This window comes from Ascaphus truei, unplaced genomic scaffold (genome assembly GCF_040206685.1).
Source record: "Ascaphus truei isolate aAscTru1 unplaced genomic scaffold, aAscTru1.hap1 HAP1_SCAFFOLD_306, whole genome shotgun sequence".
Taxonomy (NCBI): Eukaryota; Metazoa; Chordata; class Amphibia; order Anura; family Ascaphidae; genus Ascaphus; species Ascaphus truei.
The window spans coordinates 118582-144554 of NW_027456027.1; the positions used below are offsets into that span (position 1 = coordinate 118582).

At 53.2% G+C, this 25973-nt stretch overlaps 1 protein-coding gene across 1 annotated transcript in view; it reads left to right on the forward strand.

The window, feature by feature from the left end:
- Positions 1-25973, forward strand: part of LOC142483196 (uncharacterized) — a 108805-nt gene that overhangs the window by 13988 nt on the left and 68844 nt on the right. Inside the window, exon 3 of the mRNA XM_075583263.1 lies at positions 2908-3231. Within this exon, the coding sequence (XP_075439378.1) occupies positions 2908-3231 (324 nt within the window). The remainder of the gene's footprint in view (positions 1-2907; positions 3232-25973) is intronic.

Consider the following 25973-nt stretch of genomic DNA (forward strand, 5'->3'; position numbering starts at 1 on the left):
GGGGGGTGACAGTGGACAGGAGGGGGGGTGACAGTGGACAGGAGGGGGGGTGACAGTGGACAGGAGGGGGGTTGGTTTGCTTTAAATTGACGGGTCCCTCCTCTCCACTCCCCCTGTATCTTTCTCCGCTCCTGACCCCCCCCCCCCATGTGTAGCTCCAGTCCCCACTCTACAGTGTCTGAGACACAGTGTAACACACGCACACAGACACACACACACTGTCACGCTGTGACACACACACACACACACACACACCTCTCCTTCTGGCCGCCGCCATGTTAGTTAGTCCGCGAGGGAGGAAGGGGTCCTTCCGTCCGCCGCCATCTTAGGTGCCGCGTGGCAGCGGTAGGCTGCCCTGGCCAATGCCTGTCCCTGCGCCAGGGAGGTGAGCGGGAGGGAGGTGAGTGGGAGGTGAGTGGAGGGAGCGGGAGCTGAGTGGAGGGAGCGGGAGGTGAGTGGAGGCAGCGGCAGGCTGCCCTGCCCACTGCCTGTCCCCGCGCCAGGGAGGTGAGTGGAGCAGGAGGTGAGTGGAGGGAGCGGGAGGTGAGTGGAGGGAGCGGGAGGTGAGTGGAGGGAGCGGGAGGTGAGTGGAGGGAGCGGGAGGTGAGTGGAGGCAGCGGCAGGCTGCCCTGGCCACTGCCTGTCCCCGCGCCGGGGAGGTGAGTGGAGCGGGAGGTGAGTGGAGGGAGCGGGAGTTGAGTGGAGGGAGCGGGAGGTGAGTGGAGGCAGCGGCAGGCTGCCCTGCCCATTGCCTGTCCCCGCGCCGGGGAGGTGAGTGGAGGGAGCGGGAGGTGAGTGGAGGGAGCGGGAGGTGAATGGAGGCAGCGGCAGGCTGCCCTGCCCACTGCCTGTCCCCGCGCCGGGGAGGTGAGTGGAGGGAGCGGGAGGTGAGTGGAGGGAGCGAGAGGTGAGTGGAGGCAGCGGCAGGCTGGCCTGCCCACTGCCTGTCCCCGCGCCGGGGAGGTGAGTGGAGCGGGAGGTGAGTGGAGAGGGAGGTGAGTGGAGCGGGAGGTGGAGGGAGTTGAGCGGGAGGGAGGTGAGTGGAGAGGGAGGTGAGTGGAGCGGGAGGTGGAGGGAGGTGAGTGGAGAGGGAGGTGAGTGTGATGGGGGGGGAGAGGACAGAGAGGACACAGTGTGTGTGTGTGTGTGTGTGTGTGTGTGTGTGTGTGTGTGTGTGTGTGTGTGTGTGTGTGTGTGTGTGTGTGTGTGTGTGTGTGTGTGTGTGTGTGTGTGTGTGTGTGTGTGTGTGTGTGTGTGTCTGTGTGTGTGTGTCCCTGTGTGTCTTTTGGCCCGTCACTCTGCCTCAGGCCAATGAGAGGTGTGCGGGGGCGGGCGGGCCAAGGGACCAATGAGATTGCCGCTAGGAACACAGGCCAAGCAGACATACAGTGCTTTCAGAAATATATAGTAGATGTAACAACTACATAAGGTATCCTTGATAGTGTAGATGGTTCAGGGTATATGTATATATATATATATATATATTTCTATGACATTAATTAGGACTGCTCGTTAGTGATAAGACACAGCTTGTTCCGCTCTCTCATCTCTTCCTGAGAGAGGATGGGGAGAGTGAGAGAGAGGGAAAGAGACAGACACAGGCAGACAGACAGGCGAGAGACAGGGAGAGGCAGAGGGATAGAGGGAGGGAGAGGCAGAGGGATAGAGGGAGGGAGAGGCAGAGGGATAGAGGGAGGGAGAGGCAGAGGGATAGAGGGAGGGAGAGGCAGAGGGATAGAGGGAGGGAGAGGCAGAGGAAAACAGAGACAGAGGGAGAGGAAGAGACAGAGGAAGACAAAGAGAGAGACAGAAAAAGATGTTGCTGTTAATGGTTTTATTCAGTGTCTATATACATGGAACAAAAGGTAAGCCACACTGTATATATGTGTGTGTGTGTGTGTGTGTGTGTGTGTGTGTGTGTGTGTGTGTGTGTGTGTGTGTGTGTGTGTGTGTGTGTGTGTGTGTGTGTGTGTGTGTGTGTGTGTGTGTGTGTGTGTGTGTGTGTGTGTGTGTGTGTGTGTGTGTGTGTCTGTGTGTGTGTGTCCCTGTGTGTCTTTTGGCCCGTCACTCTGCCTCAGGCCAATGAGAGGTGTGCGGGGGCGGGCGGGCCAAGGGACCAATGAGATTGCCGCTAGGAACACAGGCCAAGCAGACATACAGTGCTTTCAGAAATATATAGTAGATGTAACAACTACATAAGGTATCCTTGATAGTGTAGATGGTTCAGGGTATATGTATATATATATATATATATATATTTCTATGACATTAATTAGGACTGCTCGTTAGTGATAAGACACAGCTTGTTCCGCTCTCTCATCTCTTCCTGAGAGAGGATGGGGAGAGTGAGAGAGAGGGAAAGAGACAGACACAGGCAGACAGACAGGCGAGAGACAGGGAGAGGCAGAGGGATAGAGGGAGGGAGAGGCAGAGGGATAGAGGGAGGGAGAGGCAGAGGGATAGAGGGAGGGAGAGGCAGAGGGATAGAGGGAGGGAGAGGCAGAGGGATAGAGGGAGGGAGAGGCAGAGGAAAACAGAGACAGAGGGAGAGGAAGAGACAGAGGAAGACAAAGAGAGAGACAGAAAAAGATGTTGCTGTTAATGGTTTTATTCAGTGTCTATATACATGGAACAAAAGGTAAGCCACACTGTATATATGTGTGTGTGTGTGTGTGTGTGTGTGTGTGTGTGTGTGTGTGTGTGTGTGTGTGTGTGTGTGTGTGTGTGTGTGTGTGTGTGTGTGTGTGTGTGTGTGTGTGTGTGTGTGTGTATATATTTGGCAAACACACACACATACTATATACAGTGTGTATATATGTATATATATATATACACTACATAATGTGCTCTGTCTCTCAGGCCCTCTTCCTCCCCGTACACTCCCACTGCTTCCCTCTCTCCCCCCAGGCTGCGCGGTTACCCCCACGCTCACCCTCTCTCACGTCACTGAGACTGCAGGAGTCTCTAGGACTGGCAGTGCCCTCTTCTGCCGTCTCTGCCCAGGAACGGAAGTTCGTCACCAGCGCAATGTCACCTTCCGATGGTCATTAGACGGGGTACTCCGTGGGACCCGACCGGGTCAGCAGAGTGCCCTCTTCTACCTGCACCCCACAAGTAGGAAGAACCATGGGCGCTGGAGGTGTGAGGTAGAGGAGCAGCCGAACGTTACTGCCGAGTATGACCTGGGACCCCCGACACCAAACCCGGTAACGGAAACGGAAGTGGACACGGGTAGGTGACAAGAAGAAGCTATGAGTCTGTCCCTCCCCCGCAGGGTGACACAGTGACACAGACAGAAGGGAGCTATGAGTCTGTCCCTCCCCCGCAGGGTGACACAGTGACACAGACAGAAGGGAGCTATGAGACTGTCCCTCCCCCCGCAGGGTGACACAGACAGAAGGGAGCTATGAGTCTGTCCCTCCCCCCGCAGGGTGACACAGTGACACAGACAGAAGGGAGCTATGAGTCTGTCCCTCCCCCGCAGGGTGACACAGTGACACAGACAGAAGGGAGCTACGAGTCTGTCCCTCCCCCCGCAGGGTGATACAGTGACACAGACAGAAGGGAGCTATGAGTCTGTCCCTCCCCCGCAGGGTGACACAGTGACACAGACAGAAGGGAGCTATGAGACTGCCCCTCCCCCCGCAGGGTGACACAGTTACACAGACAGAAGGGAGCTATGAGTCTGTCCCTCCCCCGCAGGGTGACACAGACAGAAGGGAGCTATGATTCTGTCCCTCCCCCCGCAGGGTGACACAGTGACACAGACAGAAGGGAGCTATGAGACTGTCCCTCCCCCCGCAGGGTGACACAGTGACACAGACAGAAGGGAGCTATGAGTCTGTCCCTCCCCCCGCAGGGTGACACAGTGACACAGACAGAAGGGAGCTATGAGTCTGTCCCTCCCCCCGCAGGGTGACACAGTGACACAGACAGAAGGGAGCTATGAGCCTGTCCCTCCCCCGCAGGGTGACACAGTGACACAGACAGAAGGGAGCTATGAGTCTGTCCCTCCCCCGCAGGGTGACACAGTGACACAGACAGAAGGGAGCTATGAGCCTGTCCCTCCCCCCGCCGGGTGATACAGTGACACAGACAGAAGGGAGCTATGAGTCTGTCCCTCCCCCCGCAGGGTGACACAGTGACACAGACAGAAGGGAGCTATGAGCCTGTCCCTCCCCCCGCAGGGTGACACAGTGACACAGACAGAAGGGAGCTATAAGTCTGTCCCTCCCCCCGCAGGGTGACACAGTGACACAGACAGAAGGGAGCTATGAGTCTATCCCTCCCCCCGCAGGGTGACACAGTGACACAGACAGAAGGGAGCTATGAGACTGTCCCTCCCCCCGCAGGGTGACACAGTGACACAGACAGAAGGGAGCTATGTGTCTGTCCCTCCCCCCGCAGGGTGACACAGTGACACAGACAGAAGGGAGCTATGAGTCTGTCCCTCCCCCCGCAGGGTGACACAGTGACACAGACAGAAGGGAGCTATGAGCCTGTCCCTCCCCCCGCAGCTTGACACAGTGACACAGACAGAAGGGAGGTATGAGTCTGTCCCCCCCCCCGCAGGGTGACACAGTGACACAGACAGAAGGGAGATATGTGTCTGTCCCTCCCCCAGCAGGGTGACACAGTGACACAGACAGAAGGGAGCTATGAGTCTGTCCCTCCCCCCGCTGGGTGACACAGTGACACAGACAGAAGGGAGCTATGAGCCTGTCCCTCCCCCGCAGGGTGACACAGTGACACAGACAGAAGGGAGCTATGAGTCTGTCCCTCCCCCCCGCAGGGTGACACAGTGACACAGACAGAAGGGAGCTATGAGTCTGTCCCTCCCCCGCAGGGTGACACAGTGACACAGACAGAAGGGAGCTATGAGTCTGTCCCTCCCCCGCAGGGTGACACAGTGACACAGACAGAAGGGAGCTATGAGTCTGTCCTCCCCCCGCAGGGTGACACAGTGACACAGACAGAAGGGAGCTATGAGTCTGTCCCTCCCCCGCAGGGTGACACAGTGACACAGACAGAAGGGAGCTATGAGTCTGTCCCTCCCCCGCAGGGTGACACAGTGACACAGACAGAAGGGAGCTATGAGTCTGTCCCTCCCCCCGCAGGGTGATACAGTGACACAGACAGAAGGGAGCTATGAGTCTGTCCCTCCCCCCGCAGGGTGACACAGTGACACAGACAGAAGGGAGCTATGAGTCTGTCCCTCCCCTCGCAGGGTGATACAGTGACACAGACAGAAGGGAGCTATGAGTCTGTCCCTCCCCCCGCAGGGTGACACAGTGACACAGACAGAAGGGAGCTATGAGTCTGTCCCTCCCCCCGCAGGGTGACACAGTGACACAGACAGAAGGGAGCTATGAGCCTCCCCCTCCCCCCGCAGGGTGATACAGTGACACAGACAGAAGGGAGCTATGAGCCTCCCCCTCCCCCCGCAGGGTGACACAGTGACACAGACAGAAGGGAGCTATGAGTCTGTCCCTCCCCCCGCAGGGTGACACAGTGACACAGACAGAAGGGAGCTATGAGCCTGTCCCTCCCCCGCAGGGTGACACAGTGACACAGACAGAAGGGAGCTATGAGTCTGTCCCTCCCCCCGCAGGGTGACACAGTGACACAGACAGAAGGGAGCTATGAGTCTGTCCCTCCCCCCGCAGGGTGACACAGTGACACAGACAGAAGGGAGCTATGAGCCTCCCCCTCCCCCCGCAGGGTGATACAGTGACACAGACAGAAGGGAGCTATGAGCCTGTCCCTCCCCCGCAGGGTGATACAGTGACACAGACAGAAGGGAGCTATGTGTCTGTCCCTCCCCCCGCAGGGTGATACAGTGACACAGACAGAAGGGAGCTATGAGACTGTCCCTCCCCCCGCAGGGTGACACAGTGACACAGACAGAAGGGAGCTATGAGTCTGTCCCTCCCCCGCAGGGTGACACAGACAGAAGGGAGCTATGAGTCTGTCCCTCCCTCCGCAGGGTGTCACAGTGACACAGACAGAAGGGAGCTATGAGTCTGTCCCTCCCCCCGCAGGGTGATACAGTGACACAGACAGAAGGGAGCTATGAGTCTGTCCCTCCCCCCGCAGGGTGACACAGTGACACAGACAGAAGGGAGCTATGAGTCTGTCCCTCCCCCCGCAGGCTGACACAGTGACACAGACAGAAGGGAGCTATGAGTCTGTCCCTCCCCCGCAGGGTGACACAGTGACACAGACAGAAGGGAGCTATGAGACTGTCCCTCCCCCGCAGGGTGACACAGTGACACAGACAGAAGGGAGCTATGAGTCTGTCCCTCCCCCGCAGGGTGACACAGTGACACAGACAGAAGGGAGCTATGAGTCTGTCCCTCCCCCCGCAGGGTGACACAGTGACACAGACAGAAGGGAGCTATGAGTCTGTCCCTCCCCGCAGGGTGACACAGTGACACAGACAGAAGGGAGCTATGAGTCTGTCCCTCCCCCCGCAGGGTGACACAGTGACACAGACAGAAGGGAGCAATGAGTCTGTCCCTCCCCCCCCCCCCCCCCCGTAGGGTGACACCGTGACACAGACAGAAGGGAGCTATGAGTCTGTCCCTCCCCCCGCAGGGTGACACAGTGACACAGACAGAAGGGAGCTATGAGTCTGTCCCTCCCCCCGCAGGGTGACACAGTGACACAGACAGAAGGGAGCTATGAGTCTGTCCCTCCCCCCGCAGGGTGACACAGTGACACAGGCAGAAGGGAGCTATGAGTCTGTCCCTCCCCCCGCAGGGTGACACAGTGACACAGACAGAAGGGAGCTATGAGTCTGTCCCTCCCCCCGCAGGGTGACACAGTGACACAGACAGAAGGGAGCTATGAGTCTGTCCCTCCCCCCGCAGGGTGACACAGTGACACAGACAGAAGGGAGCTATGAGTCTGTCCCTCCCCCCGCAGGGTGACACAGTGACAAAGACAGACGGGAGCTATGAGTCTGTCCCTCCCCCCGCAGTGTGATACAGTGACACAGATAGAAGGGAGCTATGAGTCTGTCCCTCCCCCCGCAGGGTGACACAGTGACACAGACAGAAGGGAGCTATGAGTCTGTCCCTCCCCCTGCAGGGTGACACAGTGACACAGACAGAAGGGAGCTATGAGACTGTCCCTCCCCCCCGCAGGGTGACACAGTGACACAGACAGAAGGGAGCTATGAGTCTGTCCCTCCCCCCGCAGGGTGACACAGTGACACAGACAGAAGGGAGCTATGAGTCTGTCCCTCCCCCCGCAGGCTGACACAGTGACACAGATAGAAGGGAGCTATGAGTCTGTCCCTCCCCCCGCAGGGTGACACAGTGACACAGACAGAAGGGAGCTATGAGTCTATCCCTCCCCCGCAGGGTGACACAGTGACACAGACAGAAGGGAGCTATGAGTCTGTCCCTCCCCCCGCAGGGTGACACAGACAGAAGGGAGCTATGAGTCTGTCCCTCCCCCCGCAGGGTGACACAGAGACACAGACAGAAGGGAACTATGAGTCTGTCCCTCCCCCCGCAGGGTGACACAGAGACACAGACAGAAGGGAACTATGAGTCTGTCCCTCCCCCCACAGGGTGACACAGTGACACAGACAGAAGGGAGCTATGAGTCTGTCCCTCCCCCTGCAGGGTGACACAGACAGAAGGGAGCTATGTGTCTGTCCCTCCCCCCGCAGGGTGACACAGTGACACAGACAGAAGGGAGCTATGAGTCTGTCCCTCCCCCCGCAGGGTGACACAGTGACACAGACAGAAGGGAGCTATGAGTCTGTCCCTCCCCCCGCAGGGTGACACAGTGACACAGACAGAAGGGAGCTATGAGTCTGTCCCTCCCCCCGCAGGGTGACACAGTGACAGAGACAGAAGGGAGCTATGAGTCTGTCCCTCCCCCCGCAGGGTGACACAGTGACACAGACAGAAGGGAGCTATGAGTCTGTCCCTCCCCCCGCAGGGTGACACAATGACACAGACAAAAGGGAGCTATGAGCCTGTCCCTCCCCCCGCAGGGTGACACAGTGACACAGAAAGAAGGGAGCTATGAGCCTGTCCCTCCCCCCGCAGGGTGACACAGTGACACAGACAGAAGGGAGCTATGAGCCTGTCCCTCCCCCCGCAGGGTGACACAGTGACACAGACAGAAGGGAGCTATGAGCCTGTCCCTCCCCCCGCAGGGTGACACAGTGACACAGACAGAAGGGAGCTATGAGTCTGTCCCTCCCCCCGCAGGGTGACACAGTGACAGAGACAGAAGGGAGCTATGAGTCTGTCCCTCCCCTCGCACTGTGACACAGTGACACAGACAGAAGGGAGCTATGAGCTTGTCCCTCCCCCCGCAGGGTGACACAGTGACACAGACAGAAGGGAGCTATGAGCCTGTCCCTCCCCCCGCAGGGTGACACAGTGACACAGACAAAAGGGAGCTATGAGCCTCTCCCTCCCCCCGCAGGGTGACACAGTGACACAGACAGAAGGGAGCTATGAGCCTGTCCCTCCCCCCGCAGGGTGACACAGTGACACAGACAGAAGGGAGCTATGAGCCTGTCCCTCCCCCCGCAGGGTGACACAGTGACACAGACAAAAGGGAGCTATGAGCCTCTCCCTCCCCCCGCAGGGTGACACAGTGACACAGACAGAAGGGAGCTATGAGTCTGTCCCTCCCCCCGCAGGGTGACACAGTGACACAGACAGAAGGGAGCTATGAGTCTGTCCCTCCCCCCGCAGGGTGACACAGTGACACAGACAGAAGGGAGCTATGAGTCTGTCCCTCCCCCGCAGGGTGACACAGCGACACAGACAGGAGGGAGCCATGAGTCTGTCCCTCCCCCCGCAGGGTGACACAGTGACACAGACAGAAGGGAGCTATGAGTCTGTCCCTCCCCCCCGCAGGGTGACACAGTGACACAGACAGAAGGGAGCTATGAGTCTGTCCCTCCCCCGCAGGATGACACAGTGACACAGACAGAAGGGAGCTATGAGTCTGTCCCTCCCCCCGCAGGGTGACACAGTGACACAGACAGAACGGAGCTATGAGTCTGTCCCTCCCCCCCGCAGGGTGACACAGTGACACAGACAGAAGGGAGCTATGAGTCTGTCCCTCCCCCCGCAGGGTGACACAGTGACACAGACAGAAGGGAGCTATGAGTCTGTCCCTCCCCCGCAGGGTGACACAGTGACACAGACAGAAGGGAGCTATGAGCCTGTCCCTCCCCCCCGCAGGGTGACACAGTGACACAGACAGAGGGGAGCTATGAGTCTGTCCCTCCCCCCGCAGGGTGACACAGTGACACAGACAGAAGGGAGCTATGAGTCTGTCCCTCCCCCCGCAGGGTGACAGTGACACAGACAGAAGGGAGCTATGAGTCTGTCCCTCCCCCCCGCAGGGTGACACAGTGACACAGACAGAAGGGAGCTATGAGTCTGTCCCTCCCCCTGCAGGGTGACACAGTGACACAGACAGAAGGGAGCTATGAGTTAGTCCCTCCCCCGCAGGGTGACACAGTGACACAGACAGAAGGGAGCTATGAGTCTGTCCCTTCCCCCGCAGGGTGACACAGTGACACAGACAGAAGGGAGCTATGAGTCTGTCCCTCCCCCCGCAGGGTGACACAGTGACACAGACAGAAGGGAGCTATGAGCCTGTCCCTCCCCCCGCAGGGTGACACAGTGACACAGACAGAAGGGAGCTATGAGTCTGTCCCTCCCCCGCAGGGTGACACAGTGACACAGACAGATGGGAGCTATGAGCCTGTCCCTCCCCCCGCAGGGTGACACAGTGACACAGACAGAAGGGAGCTATGAGTCTGTCCCTCCCCCCGCAGAGTGACACAGTGAAGGGTCGGAGTCGGCTGGCACTAGTATATGTTGCACAGGGCCACAGCCAGACTTTCTCTCCTTCATTTCTTGACGTGGTCTTGCAATATCCAATCTCTTGCTTCAGCCAGGCTCCCTCATCCATACCCATCCCGACATATGACTGTTATGTTGGTACTTTGTCCGGCAAGTTTCAGGTGGTAACACTGGTGGTGGATTTCGGGGGTTGGAGACTGGACACTGGTGTTGGTGGACCTGTGGTGGATTTGTTGGTGGAAACATCATCAATCTGTGTTTCACTGATACTACACGGGGATCATTTCTCCATCAGTTGAGCATAGCATCCACCACCACCACCTTCCTCACACTAATTCGTGGACAGCAGAAGCTTCACGAGTCTCCCTCTATCACTTAGGGGCCTCTTCTGGTAGGTTTGATAACCAACTCATCGAGGTTTATGAGCAGTTCCCGGATCATTTGGAAAGGTTCAGAAAGCCTTGATGACCTGCCAAACTCGTACGGGGGACTGCATTTCCCCGACCCATCTCGCTCCTGCTCAAACACACCGAGCGGGAGCTGCCAAACCGCAAAAACCCGCCATTTTGATAAAGTCACGCTATTCTAGTAACCGCGAGAATCTCATTGCGGCTCCGAAACACAGCTCAACCCCCTTATAACGCTGGGCTTGGGGTCCCTAGAATCACATCGCGCTATAAGCGGAAAGCGTTAGAAATAAGGTACCATTGTATGCGTCGTACAATAAAGTATTTAAGACGCCAATAATCGTGTTGTAAAGTCTTCATAAATACGAAAAGTGGGAGCCACGCTGGCACCGCGCTATAAGTGGATCCGCGCTGTAACGTGGGTTGAGCTGTAGCGAGTTCATCATTGATCTCATCTCGTCACCCCCAAGGGCGGCGTTATGGGATTTGAGAGTGAGACTTGATGCCGGGGGGGGGGCGTCTCCGGAGCTGATACACATTAATACCGGCTCCGGAGACCCCCGACTTAAATCCAATGCGGTAAAAATACATTTTCAGGCAGCTTCATTACCTTAGCGGCTAACTGCTCAGGCAATGAATGGGGTTAACTACCAGTGCCCGGTTTATAGTGGGTAGCAGGGGGTGGTGGGTGAAGGTGGTATTTGGCCCTTGGTGGGTGTTTAGGCCTTGCGGTGGGTTGCGGGAGGAGTTAACCTTTTCATTAGTTTAGCGGTTACAACCGCTACGGTAATGAAGGGGGTTAACCCCCCCCTGCTACCCACCCGCAGGGCCACCGACAGGGGACGGGGGGGGGGGGGGGGACAGCCGGTTCAAGTGTCCCAGACCCGGTGGCGGCACGGCGGGGGGCTCGGTGGCGGTGCGGCGCCCGGTTGCCGGAACAAAGCAGTTGCTGCCGGGGCCCCGGCTCTCCCCACCTGCAGGCCTCTTCCCCTCTCTCTCTCTGTCCCACGCCGGGCCCTCTGACGTCAGCGTGCGACGGGGCCGCTCTGATGCCGGTGCACCGGATAGTACGCTTGGCCCAGGTGGCAAGAAGGATGAAGATGCTGAGGCGTTGGCGGTTGAACAACAGAGGATGGGGGCGGTGGTCATAATGCCGCGGGCAGAATAGCAGCACTTGTTCAGCCGGCACAGTCACTCGTCTTAGTTTCGGTCACACTCACGCTACTGCTGGCTGGTTTTATCGCTCATCTTCAGGTCACCAGAACCTGCTGCTTCATTATACTGACCAAGAACAGAGCTGCCATGATATGTACAGCCAGGCCTTCCACCTCGTGTGGACCTCTGTTTTAAGGTTGTTACACTGCTAGAGACGACAAGGGCATTATTTAAAAGCTGTCTAAGAGGTCGCTTCCATCGTCTCCTGGCACTGGCCCAACCTCTAGGTGCCTCGGAGATAACCACCGCTCAATAACACCCTCTAATTTCAAATGAATATCAGCCGCTTCATAGGTTCTTCTGGTCAAAACCCTGGATACATACAGTAGAGTAACTGATAAGTGCTGTTCTCTGTCTTGCATCTACCCCCCCCCCCCCCCCCCCGTCCCTCTCCATGCCACTTTGATAACCACCAGTGCCCCGGGCAATGTGGAGGATGATATGAGAATGGAGGATGAGGATGTTGAGGAGCATGGATGGTGAGGATATTGAGGATGATTTGGATGGAGGATGAGGATGATGGAGGATGATGAAGGGGATGGATGATGAGGATGTTGAGGAGGATAGAGGATGGGGATGATGAGGAGGATGGAGGATGAGGATAATGAGGAGGTAGGAGGAGTAGGATGAAGATGATGAGGAGGGTGAGAAGGATGCAGGGTGATGAGGATGGAGGAGCATTAGGAGAAGGGAGGATGATAGAGGAGGAGGAGGATGACCATGTGACATCTTCCATTGTAATGTTGCTACCCACGGAGGACAAGGACGCGGAGTACGGTGATGAGGACGGCCTTCATCCTGGCAGGGGTGAGTAGAACTTTGATTTACTTTATGCTGACAGGATAATGTGTTACGTTTCATGGGCAAATGAGCTATTAAAAGCTACCAAATTTGTAAATTCATAAATTGCCTCAGCTCAGGTATCATATATCAAGGCGTCTGTAACTGTGGAAAAAATCTACGTAGGCAAGACTGGACATCCCCTAAAACAAAGGGTATTGGAGCACATCGGTTCTGTCCGTAACAAAGCCGATAAACCCCTAGCGAGACACATCAACAACTGTCACCAGGGAGATCTTACAAAAATTAAGTTTGTCGGCATTGACCAATTTTCTTTAGGTCAGAGACAAGGTGATTGGGACACCGCTTTACTGCAAGAAGAGGCCAAATGGGTGTACACCCTAAACACGCAGTCACCTAATGGCCTGAACGATGGGTTCTTGTTTAGCCCTTTTATCTTTCAGTAGACACCTCTTTACAAGTCTCTCTCTTATCTTATACCATATGAAATCTAGGGAATCAATTTTAGCTCTGTTCCCCCTTTTTGCAGCATATCTTGAAGCCACTCTGTATATCAGGGCAGACGCTCTCCTGCCAATGTACTTATACTCACCAACATCTCAAGTGTTTACTTGCGTGGATGTCTGAATCCACCAAGGGTTGAATAACTTCATCAACTCTTATTCCTACTCTGCGATATTCATCACAGGGGGATCAGTTAGTTCATCAATTTGTTTAAAAGAAGTTTTAATATACTCACTCAGACTTTAAAGGGAGGTAGTTACATTCGTCCCCCCCCCCCCCCCCTCAAACAAATTGGCCCCTTATTTGGATTATAAGGGCCTCCATTTAAGCACTTAGGTATTGAACATTACATACATCAGCCACCAGAGGGAGTTAATCAACCAATAGAAACATGTTATAGCACACACATTATATATATATATATATATATATATATATATATATATATATATATATATATACATACCTGACTGTTTCTATGGGACCTCCCCCTCTCATTACTGCCCTGAGGAAGCGTTTCTCACGCTATACGCGCTTGGTCGTCGATTCACGTGCCCGCGCTTGGTCGGCGCTGACGTGGCAGCGTCCGGCATCGCACGGGCGATCAGCTGTCAGACCTCGCAAAGGCACCAGACTCATTCGAGTAGGAGATTAGGAGAGAAGGTGTCCATTCTTGCTCACAGTAGGTTTGGATGAGTCTGTTGTTACGTGTCCCCCTGTTTGTGCTCGGTAGAGTCCCTTCATTGATATGGATATGGGCATACTCACAGCCTCGCCGTTACGTGACAGCCTGTCTGTGTAAGTGTATACCCTAACTGTTTAGCAGCATTATTTCACTCGGGGGCTATCCCCGCTGCTCAGTGTGAGTGTGTAGAGTACCAGCGGTTGAGCCCATTTTTATAATATGGGCAGTGTTCGACAAATCCATTCACCTACAGGCCCGTGGCGACTGGATTTGACCCCGTGGCGACCTCCTCATGGCCGCCCAAGCATGGCCGGCTTGGGGGCAAGACTAGGTGGCGAGTAGATTTTTGGGGTTCGGCGAGTAGATTTTTGGGTGATTTGTCAACCACTGAATATGGGCATCGGCATACTAATAGCCACACCGCACTCCTGGTACCTCTGCTAACAATTACAGCAGAGTCGCCACCTCACCGGTGTTCAGCCTCGTGATAGGACACCTTACACAATTACTATCTGTATATACCATTGCAGGTCCGGTGCCTGTCATCTGGTACAGTGCGGTGTCACACTGGGTATACATCTGGTATCTTTCGGAGGGAACCCTACACCCTCCCCCCTTACAGGTTGGGTAGCCCCAGGGGCCAGTCCACTTACACAGGCTGTTACATGTCTCATTCAGTCGCTGCTCATACATTACTGTCGTAGAAACACCTCAATACTAAAGGCCCAGCTGCACGCCAGCCCCTTCTTCCCAAACACTGATTTCATTTCGCTCATTTGTTTCGATTTTATTACAATCCAGAGCGCAGATAGCACTCCACGTAGGATTCACATGCGTGTGTCCCTTAGTTGGATTTTAACCCCCATTCTTTTATCATTGATGATCAATAAACCTTTATTTTAATATCAACCGTATATCAATCAGTCTAGGGAATGGAGTGCGGAAGTGGGTTTTCTTGATCTTCCTGTATACGTGTGTTACCATTACCCATACCTTTCCCAACACTACTATCGTTACAATCTCAAAGCTGAAGCGGGGTAGCCCTCTTATATATTATACAAATGAGCTATTGTCCAGATTTGGTCACCCAGATCTGCCGGTTTCCCCCCTGCTTGGTTTAAATCTCCCGCGTCACGTGACCAGGACATTTAAATGCGCAGGAGATATCGGCACCCCATACTGTAAGTCGGAAGCAGGGGGGTCCCCAGACCTCCAGAGACCCCCGGCTACAATAAAAACACTGCGATCGCCTGTGAGAGCTGTGTAGGGAGAGGCGGCTCTCTCAGTGCAGGGAGATCCCCTGTAAGAGCTGTGCAGGGAGAGGCGGCTCTCTCTGTGCAGGGAGATCGCCTGTGAGAGCTGTGCAGGGAGAGGCGGCTCTCTCGGTGCAGGGATATCGCCTGCGAGCGCTGTGCAGGGAGAGGCGGATCTCTCGGTGCAGGGAGATCCCCTGTAAGAGCTGTGCAGGGAGAGGCGGCTCTCTCGGTGCAGGGAGATCCCCTGTAAGAGCTGTGCAGGGAGAGGCGGCTCTCTCGGTGCAGGGAGATCCCCTGTAAGAGCTGTGCAGGGAGAGGCGGCTCTCTCGGTGCAGGGAGATCGCGTGTGAGAGCTGTGCAGGGAGAGGCGGCTCTCTCGGTGCAGGGAGATCGCCTGCGATAGCTGTGCAGGGAGAGGCGGATCTCTCGGTGCAGGGAGATCGCCTGCGAGAGCTGTGCAGGGAGAGGCGGCTCTCTCTGTGCAGGGATATCGCCTGCGAGCGCTGTGCAGGGAGAGGCGGCTCTCTCTGTGCAGGGATATCGCCTGCGAGCGCTGTGCAGAGAGAGGCGGCTCTCTCTGTGCAGGGATATCGCCTGCGAGCGCTGTGCAGGGAGAGGCGGCTCTCTCGGTGCAGGGAGATCGCCTGCGAGAGCTGTGCAGGGAGAGGCGGCTCTCTCGGTGCAGGGAGATCGCCTGCGAGAGCTGTGCAGGGAGATGCGGCTCTCTCGGTGCAGGGAGATCGCCTGCGAGAGCTGTGCAGGGATATCGCCTGCGAGCGCTGTGCAGAGAGAGGCGGCTCTCTCTGTGCAGGGATATCGCCTGCGAGCGCTGTGCAGGGAGAGGCGGCTCTCTCGGTGCAGGGAGATCGCCTGCGAGAGCTGTGCAGGGAGAGGCGGCTCTCTCGGTGCAGGGAGATCGCCTGCGAGAGCTGTGCAGGGAGATGCGGCTCTCTCGGTGCAGGGAGATCGCCTGCGAGAGCTGTGCAGGGAGATCGCCTGCGAGAGCTGTGCAGGGAGAGGCGGCTCTCTCGGTGCAGGGATATCGCTTGCGAGCGCTGTGCAGGGAGATGCGGCTCTCTCTGTGCAGGGATATCGCCTGCGAGCGCTGTGCAGGGAGAGGCGGCTCTCTCTGTGCAGGGAGAGGCGGCTCTCGGTGCAGCTCTCTCGGTGCAGCTCTCTCGGTGCAGCTCTCTCGGTGCAGCTCTCTCGGTGCAGTTCTCTCGGTGCAGTTCTCTCGGTGCAGCTCTCTCGGTGCAGCTCTCTCGGTGCAGCTCTCTCGGTGCAGTTCTCTCGGTGCAGTTCTCTCGGTGCAGCTCTCTCGGTGCAGCTCTCTCGGTGCAGCTCTCTCGGTGCAGCTCTCTCGGTGCAGCTCTCTCGGTGCAGCTCTCTCGGTGCAGCTCTCTCGGTGCAGCTCTCTCGGTGCAGCTCTCTCGGTGCAGCTCTCTCGGTGCAGCTCTCTCGGTGCAGCTCTCTCGGTGCAGTTCTCTCGGTGCAGCTCTCTCGGTGCAGCTCTCTCGGTGCAGTTCTCTCGGTGCAGCTCTCTCGGTGCAGCTCTCTCGGTGCAGCTCTCTCGGTGCAGCTCTCTCGGTGCAGCTCTCTCGGTGCAGTTCTCTCGGTGCAGCTCTCTCGGTGCAGCTCTCTCGGTGCAGTTCTCTCGGTGCAGCTCTCTCGGTGCAGCTCTCTCGGTGCAGCTCTTACACGCTGCGGCCAGATCGCAGGGAGGAGACCTTTGAGGCGGTCCTGAGCGGTTTTGGCGTTCTCGTACCTCACGGGTTGGGACTTGCGGTTATTGCTTTCTGATTCTTTCTGAATAGCGCGGTAACACAAATGACGATCCGCCCGGTGGGGAAACACCAAACCGTTCCAGATGGCAGCAGTTTTGTCAAAGCTAATAGCAGAGGATCCTATTAAAGTGTATGGGGACAGCTGATGTGTGTAAGAGGGGGATCCTATTAAAGTGTATGGGGACAGCTGATGTGTGTAAGAGGGGATCCTATTAAAGTTTATGGGGGCAGCTGATGTGTGTAAGAGGGGGATCCTATTAAAGTGTATGGGGACAGCTGATGTGTGTAAGAGGCAGATCCTATTAAAGTGTATGGGGGCAGCTGATGTGTGTAAGAGGGGATCCTATTAAAGTTTATGGGGGCAGCTGATGTGTGTAAGAGGGGATCCTATTAATGTGTATGGGGGCCGCTTACGTGTGTAAGAGGGGATCCTATTAAAGTGTATGGGGACAGCTGATGTGTGTAAGAGGGGATCCTATTAAAGTTTATGGGGGCAGCTGATGTGTGTAAGAGGGGGATCCTATTAAAGTGTATGGGGGCAGCTGATGTGTGTAAGAGGGGGATCCTATTAAACTCTATGGGGACAGCTGATGTGTGTAAGAGGGGGATCCTATTAAAGTGTATGGGGGCAGCTGATGTGAGTAAGAGGGGGATCCTATTAAAGTGTATGGGAACAGCTTATGTGTGTAAGAGGGGGATCCTATTAAAGTGTATGGGGGCAGCTGATGTGTGTAAGAGGGGATCCTATTAAAGTGTATGGGGGCAGCTGATGTGTGTAAGAGGGTGATCCTATTAAAGTGTATGGGGGCAGCTGATGTGTGTAAGAGGGGATCCTATTAAAGTGTATGGGGGCAGCTGATGTGTGTAAGAGGGGGACCCTATTAAAGTGTATGGGGGCAGCTGATGTGTGTAAGAGGGGATCCTATTAAAGTGTATGGGGGCAGCTGATGTGTGTAAGAGGGGATCCTATTAAAGTGTATGGGGGCAGCTGATGTGTGTAAGAGGGGATCCTATTAAAGTGTATGGGGGCAGCTGATGTGTGTAAGAGGGGATCCTATTAAAGTGTATGGGGGCAGCTGATGTGTGTAAGAGGGGATCCTATTAAAGTGTATGGGGGCAGCTGATGTGTGTAAGAGGGGGATCCTATTAAAGTGTATGGGGGCAGCTGATGTGTGTAAGAGGGGGACCCTATTAAAGTGTATGGGGGCAGCTGATGTGTGTAAGAGGGGGACCCTATTAAAGTGTATGGGGGCAGCTGATGTGTGTAAGAGGGGATCCTATTAAAGTGTATGGGGGCAGCTGATGTGTGTAAGAGGGGGATCCTATTAAAGTGTATGGGGGCAGCTGATGTGTGTAAGAGGGGGATCCTATTAAAGTGTATGGGCGCAGCTGATGTGTGTAAGAGGGGGATCCTATTAAAGTGTATGGGGGCAGCTGATGTGTGTAAGAGGGGGATCCTATTAAAGTGTATGGGGGCAGCTGATGTGTGTAAGAGGGTGATCCTATTAAAGTGTATGGGGGCAGCTGATGTGTGTAAGAGGGGATCATATTAAAGTGTATGGGGGCAGCTGATGTGTGTAAGAGGCGGATCCTATTAAAGTGTATGGGGGCAGCTGATGTGTGTAAGAGGCAGATCCTATTAAAGTGTATGGGGACAGCTGATGTGTGTAAGAGGGGGATCCTATTAAAGTGTATGGGGGCAGCTGATGTGTGTAAGAGGTGATCCTATTAAAGTGTATGGGGACAGCTGATGTGTGTAAGAGTGTGATTCTATTAAAGTGTATGGGGGCAGCTGATGTGTGTAAGAGGGGATCCTATTAAAGTGTATGGGGGCAGCTGATGTGTGTAAGAGGGGGATCCTATTAAAGTGTATGGGGGTAGCTGATGTGTGTAAGAGGGGGATCCTATTAAAGTGTATGGGGACAGCTGATGTGTGTAAGAGGGGATCCTATTAAAGTGTATGGGGGCAGCTGATGTGTGTAAGAGGCGGATCCTATTAAAGTGTATGGGGGCAGCTGATGTGTGTAAGAGGCGGATCCTATTAAAGTGTATGGGGGCAGCTGATGTGTGTAAGAGGGGATCCTATTAAAGTGTATGGGGGCAGCTGATGTGTGTAAGAGGGGATCCTATTAAAGTGTATGGGGGCAGCTGATGTGTGTAAGAGGGGGATCCTATTAAAGTGTATGGGGGCAGCTGATGTGTGTAAGAGGGGGATCCTATTAAAGTGTATGGGGGCAGCTGATGTGTGTAAGAGGGGGATCCTATTAAAGTGTATGGGGGCAGCTGATGTGTGTACGAGGGGGATCCTATTAAAGTGTATGGGGGCAGCTGATGTGTGTAAGAGGGGGATCCTATTAAAGTGTATGGGGGCAGCTGATGTGTGTACGAGGGGGATCCTATTAAAGTGTATGGGGCAGCTGATCTGTGTACGAGGGGGATCCTATTAAAGTGTATGGGGCAGCTGATGTGTGTACGAGGGGGATCCTATTAAAGTGTATGGGGGCAGCTGATGTGTGTAAGAGGGGGACCCTATTAAAGTGTATGGGGACAGCTGATGTGTGTAAGAGGGGATCCTATTAAAGTGTATGGGGGCAGCTGATGTGTGTAAGAGGGGGATCCTATTAAAGTGTATGGGGGCAGCTGATGTGTGTAAGAGGGGATCCTATTAAAGTGTATGGGGGCAGCTGATGTGTGTAAGAGGGGATCCTATTAAAGTGTATGGGGACAGCTGATGTGTGTAAGAGGGGATCCTATTAAAGTGTATGGGGGACAGATGATGTGTGTAAGAGGGGATCCTATTAAAGTGTATGGGGACAGCTGATGTGTGTAAGAGGGGATCCTATTAAAGTGTATGGGGGACAGATGATGTGTGTAAGAGGGGATCCTATTAAAGTGTATGGGGGCAGCTGATGTGTGTAAGAGGGGGATCCTATTAAAGTGTATGGGGGCAGCTGATGTGTGTAAGAGGGGATCCTATTAAAGTGTATGGGAACAGCTGATGTGTGTAAGAGGGGATCCTATTAAAGTGTATGGGGGCAGCTGATGTGTGTAAGAGGTGGATCCTATTAAAGTGTATGGGGGCAGCTGATGTGTGTAAGAGGGTGACCCTATTAAAGTGTATGGGGCAGCTGATGTGTGTAAGAGGGGAATCCTATTAAAGTGTATGGGGACAGCTGATGTGTGTAAGAGGGGGATCCTATTAAAGTGTATGGGGACAGCTGATGTGTGTAAGTGGGGATCCTATTAAAGTGTATGGGGGCAGCTGATGTGTGTAAGTGGGGATCCTATTAAAGTGTATGGGGGCAGCTGATGTGTGTAAGAGGGGATCCTATTAAAGTGTATGGGGACAGCTGATGTGTGTAAGAGGGGGATCCTATTAAAGTGTATGGGGACAGCTGATGTGTGTAAGAGGGGATCCTATTAAAGTGTATGGGGACAGCTGATGTGTGTAAGAGGGGGATCCTATTAAAGTGTATGGGGGCAGCTGATGTGTGTAAGTGGGGGATCCTATTAAAGTGTATGGGGACAGCTGATGTGTGTAAGAGGGGATCCTATTAAAGTGTATGGGGGCAGCTGATGTGTGTAAGAGGGGATCCTATTAAAGTGTATGGGGGCAGCTGATGTGTGTAAGAGGGGATCCTATTAAAGTGTATGGGAACAGCTGATGTGTGTAAGAGGGGATCCTATTAAAGTGTATGGGGGCAGCTGATGTGTGTAAGAGGTGGATCCTATTAAAGTGTATGGGGGCAGCTGATGTGTGTAAGAGGGTGACCCTATTAAAGTGTATGGGGCAGCTGATGTGTGTAAGAGGGGAATCCTATTAAAGTGTATGGGGACAGCTGATGTGTGTAAGAGGGGGATCCTATTAAAGTGTATGGGGACAGCTGATGTGTGTAAGTGGGGATCCTATTAAAGTGTATGGGGGCAGCTGATGTGTGTAAGTGGGGATCCTATTAAAGTGTATGGGGGCAGCTGATGTGTGTAAGAGGGGGATCCTATTAAAGTGTATGGGGACAGCTGATGTGTGTAAGAGGGGATCCTATTAAAGTGTATGGGGACAGCTGATGTGTGTAAGAGGGGGATCCTATTAAAGTGTATGGGGGCAGCTGATGTGTGTAAGTGGGGATCCTATTAAAGTGTATGGGGGCAGCTGATGTGTGTAAGAGGGGGATCCTATTAAAGTGTATGGGGGCAGCTGATGTGTGTAAGTGGGGATCCTATTAAAGTGTATGGGGGCAGCTGATGTGTGTAAGAGGGGGATCCTATTAAAGTGTATGGGGGCAGCTGATGTGTGTAAGTGGGGATCCTATTAAAGTGTATGGGGGCAGCTGATGTGTGTAAGAGGGGGATCCTATTAAAGTGTATGGGGGCAGCTGATGTGTGTAAGAGGGGGATCCTATTAAAGTGTATGGGGATAGCTGATGTGTGTAAGAGGGGGATCCTATTAAAGTGTATGGGGACAGCTGATGTGTGTAAGAGGGGATCCTATTAAAGTGTATGGGGGCAGCTGATGTGTGTAAGAGGGGATCCTATTAAAGTGTATGGGGGCAGCTGATGTGTGTAAGAGGGGATCCTATTAAAGTGTATGGGAACAGCTGATGTGTGTAAGAGGGGGATCCTATTAAAGTGTATGGGGGCAGCTGATGTGTGTAAGTGGGGATCCTATTAAAGTGTATGGGGGCAGCTGATGTGTGTAAGAGGGGGATCCTATTAAAGTGTATGGGGGCAGCTGATGTGTGTAAGAGGGGGATCCTATTAAAGTGTATGGGGACAGCTGATGTGTGTAAGAGGGGATCCTATTAAAGTGTATGGGGGCAGCTGATGTGTGTAAGAGGGGATCCTATTAAAGTGTATGGGGGCAGCTGATGTGTGTAAGAGGGGATCCTATTAAAGTGTATGGGAACAGCTGATGTGTGTAAGAGGGGATCCTATTAAAGTGTATGGGGGCAGCTGATGTGTGTAAGAGGTGGATCCTATTAAAGTGTATGGGGGCAGCTGATGTGTGTAAGAGGGTGACCCTATTAAAGTGTATGGGGCAGCTGATGTGTGTAAGAGGGGAATCCTATTAAAGTGTATGGGGACAGCTGATGTGTGTAAGAGGGGGATCCTATTAAAGTGTATGGGGACAGCTGATGTGTGTAAGTGGGGATCCTATTAAAGTGTATGGGGGCAGCTGATGTGTGTAAGTGGGGATCCTATTAAAGTGTATGGGGGCAGCTGATGTGTGTAAGAGGGGGATCCTATTAAAGTGTATGGGGACAGCTGATGTGTGTAAGAGGGGATCCTATTAAAGTGTATGGGGACAGCTGATGTGTGTAAGTGGGGATCCTATTAAAGTGTATGGGGGCAGCTGATGTGTATAAGAGGGGATCCTATTAAAGTGTATGGGGACAGCTGATGTGTGTAAGAGGGGATCCTATTAAAGTGTATGGGGACAGCTGATGTGTGTAAGAGGGGGATCCTATTAAAGTGTATGGGGGCAGCTGATGTGTGTAAGAGGGGATCCTATTAAAGTGTATGGGGGCAGCTGATGTGTGTAAGAGGGGGATCCTATTAAAGTGTATGGGGACAGCTGATGTGTGTAAGAGGGGATCCTATTAAAGTGTATGGGGACAGCTGATGTGTGTAAGAGGGGATCCTATTAAAGTGTATGGGGACAGCTGATGTGTGTAAGAGGGGGACCCTATTAATGTGTATGGGGACAGCTGATGTGTGTAAGAGGGGGACCCTATTAAAGTGTATGGGGCAGCTGATGTGTGTAAGAGGGGGATCCTATTAAAGTGTATGGGGACAGCTGATGTGTGTAAGAGGGGATCCTATTAAAGTGTATGGGGGCAGCTGATGTGTGTAAGAGGGGGATCCTATTAAAATGTATGGGGGCAGCTGATGTGTGTAAGAGGGGATCCTATTAAAGTGTATGGGGGCAGCTGATGTGTGTAAGAGGGGGATCCTATTAAAGTGTATGGGGACAGCTGATGTGTGTAAGAGGGGATCCTATTAAAGTGTATGGGGACAGCTGATGTGTGTAAGAGGGGATCCTATTAAAGTGTATGGGGGCAGCTGATGTGTGTAAGAGGGGGATCCTATTAAAGTGTATGGGGGCAGCTGATGTGTGTAAGAGGGGGATCCTATTAAAGTGTATGGGGGCAGCTGATGTGTGTAAGAGGGGGATCCTATTAAAGTGTATGGGGGCAGCTGATGTGTGTAAGAGGGGGATCCTATTAAAGTGTATGGGGACAGCTGATGTGTATAAGAGGGGATCCTATTAAAGTGTATGGGGACAGCTGATGTGTGTAAGAGGGGGATCCTATTAAAGTGTATGGGGACAGATGATGTGTGTCAGAGGGGATCCTATTAAAGTGTATGGGGACAGCTGATGTGTGTAAGAGGGGGATCCTATTAAAGTGTATGGGGACAGATGATGTGTGTAAGAGGCGGATCCTATTAAAGTGTATGGGGGCAGCTGATGTGTGTAAGAGGGGATCCTATTAAAGTGTATGGGGGCAGCTGATGTGTGTAAGAGGGGGACCCTATTAAAGTGTATGGGGACAGCTGATCTGTGTAAGAGGGGGATCCTATTAAAGTGTATGGGGACAGATGATGTGTGTCAGAGGGTGATCCTATTAAAGTGTATGGGGACAGCTGATGTGTGTAAGAGGGGGATCCTATTAAAGTGTATGGGGACAGATGATGTGTGTAAGAGGCGGATCCTATTAAAGTGTATGGGGGCAGCTGATGTGTGTAAGAGGGGATCCTATTAAAGTGTATGGGGACAGCTGATGTGTGTAAGAGGGGATCCTATTAAAGTGTATGGGGGCAGCTGATGTGTGTAAGAGGGGGATCCTATTAAAGTGTATGGGGGCAGCTGATGTGTGTAAGAGGGGATCCTATTAAAGTGTATGGGGGCAGCTGATGTGTGTAAGAGGGGGATCCTATTAAAGTGTATGGGGACAGCTGATGTGTGTAAGAGGGGATCCTATTAAAGTGTATGGGGACAGCTGATGTGTGTAAGAGGGGATCCTATTAAAGTGTATGGGGACAGCTGATGTGTGTAAGAGGGGGACCCTATTAATGTGTATGGGGACAGCTGATGTGTGTAAGAGGGGGACCCTATTAAAGTGTATGGGGCAGCTGATGTGTGTAAGAGGGGGATCCTATTAAAGTGTATGGGGACAGCTGATGTGTGTAAGAGGGGATCCTATTAAAGTGTATGGGGGCAGCTGATGTGTGTAAGAGGGGGATCCTATTAAAATGTATGGGGGCAGCTGATGTGTGTAAGAGGGGATCCTATTAAAGTGTATGGGGGCAGCTGATGTGTGTAAGAGGGGGATCCTATTAAAGTGTATGGGGACAGCTGATGTGTGTAAGAGGGGATCCTATTAAAGTGTATGGGGACAGCTGATGTGTGTAAGAGGGGATCCTATTAAAGTGTATGGGGGCAGCTGATGTGTGTAAGAGGGGGATCCTATTAAAGTGTATGGGGGCAGCTGATGTGTGTAAGAGGGGGATCCTATTAAAGTGTATGGGGGCAGCTGATGTGTGTAAGAGGGGGATCCTATTAAAGTGTATGGGGGCAGCTGATGTGTGTAAGAGGGGGATCCTATTAAAGTGTATGGGGACAGCTGATGTGTATAAGAGGGGATCCTATTAAAGTGTATGGGGACAGCTGATGTGTGTAAGAGGGGGATCCTATTAAAGTGTATGGGGACAGATGATGTGTGTCAGAGGGGATCCTATTAAAGTGTATGGGGACAGCTGATGTGTGTAAGAGGGGGATCCTATTAAAGTGTATGGGGACAGATGATGTGTGTAAGAGGCGGATCCTATTAAAGTGTATGGGGGCAGCTGATGTGTGTAAGAGGGGATCCTATTAAAGTGTATGGGGGCAGCTGATGTGTGTAAGAGGGGGACCCTATTAAAGTGTATGGGGACAGCTGATCTGTGTAAGAGGGGGATCCTATTAAAGTGTATGGGGACAGATGATGTGTGTCAGAGGGTGATCCTATTAAAGTGTATGGGGACAGCTGATGTGTGTAAGAGGGGGATCCTATTAAAGTGTATGGGGACAGATGATGTGTGTAAGAGGCGGATCCTATTAAAGTGTATGGGGGCAGCTGATGTGTGTAAGAGGGGATCCTATTAAAGTGTATGGGGGCAGCTGATGTGTGTAAGAGGGTGATCCTATTAAAGTGTATGGGGGTAGCTGATGTGTGTAAGAGGGGGATCCTATTAAAGTGTATGGGGACAGCTGATGTGTGTAAGAGGGGATCCTATTAAAGTGTATGGGGGCAGCTGATGTGTGTAAGAGGGGGATCCTATTAAAGTGTATGGGGGCAGCTGATGTGTGTAAGAGGGGGATCCTATTAAAGTGTATGGGGACAGCTGATGTGTGTAAGAGGGGGATCCTATTAAAGTGTATGGGGACAGCTGATGTGTGTAAGAGGGGATCCTATTAAAGTGTATGGGGGCAGCTGATGTGTGTAAGAGGGGGATCCTATTAAAGTGTATGGGGGCAGCTGATGTGTGTAAGAGGGGGATCCTATTAAAGTGTATGGGGGCAGCTGATGTGTGTAAGAGGCGGATCCTATTAAAGTGTATGGGGGCAGCTGATGTGTGTAAGAGGGGGATCCTATTAAAGTGTATGGGGGCAGCTGATGTGTGTAAGAGGGGGATCCTATTAAAGTGTATGGGGGCAGCTGATGTGTGTAAGAGGGTGATCTCATTAAAGTGTATGGGGGCAGCTGATGTGTGTAAGAGGGGATCCTATTAAAGTGTATGGGGGCAGCTGATGTGTGTAAGAGGGGATCCTATTAAAGTGTATGGGGGCAGCTGATGTGTGTAAGAGGGGATCCTATTAAAGTGTATGGGGACAGCTGATGTGTGTAAGAGGGGGATCCTATTAAAGTGTATGGGGGCAGCTGATGTGTGTAAGAGGGGATCCTATTAAAGTGTATGGGGGCAGCTGATGTGTGTAAGAGGGGATCCTATTAAAGTGTATGGGGGCAGCTGATGTGTGTACGAGGGGGATCCTATTAAAGTGTATGGGGGCAGCTGATGTGTGTAAGAGGGGGATCCTATTAAAGTGTATGGGGGCAGCTGATGTGTGTAAGAGGGGGATCCTATTAAAGTGTATGGGGACAGCTGATGTGTGTAAGAGGGGGATCCTATTAAAGTGTATGGGGGCAGCTGATGTGTGTAAGAGGGGGATCCTATTAAAGTGTATGGGGGCAGCTGATGTGTGTAAGAGGGGGATCCTATTAAAGTGTATGGGGGCAGCTGATGTGTGTAAGAGGGGGATCCTATTAAAGTGTATGGGGGCAGCTGATGTGTATAAGAGGGGATCCTATTAAAGTGTATGGGGACAGCTGATGTGTGTAAGAGGGGGATCCTATTAAAGTGTATGGGGACAGATGATGTGTGTCAGAGGGGATCCTATTAAAGTGTATGGGGACAGCTGATGTGTGTAAGAG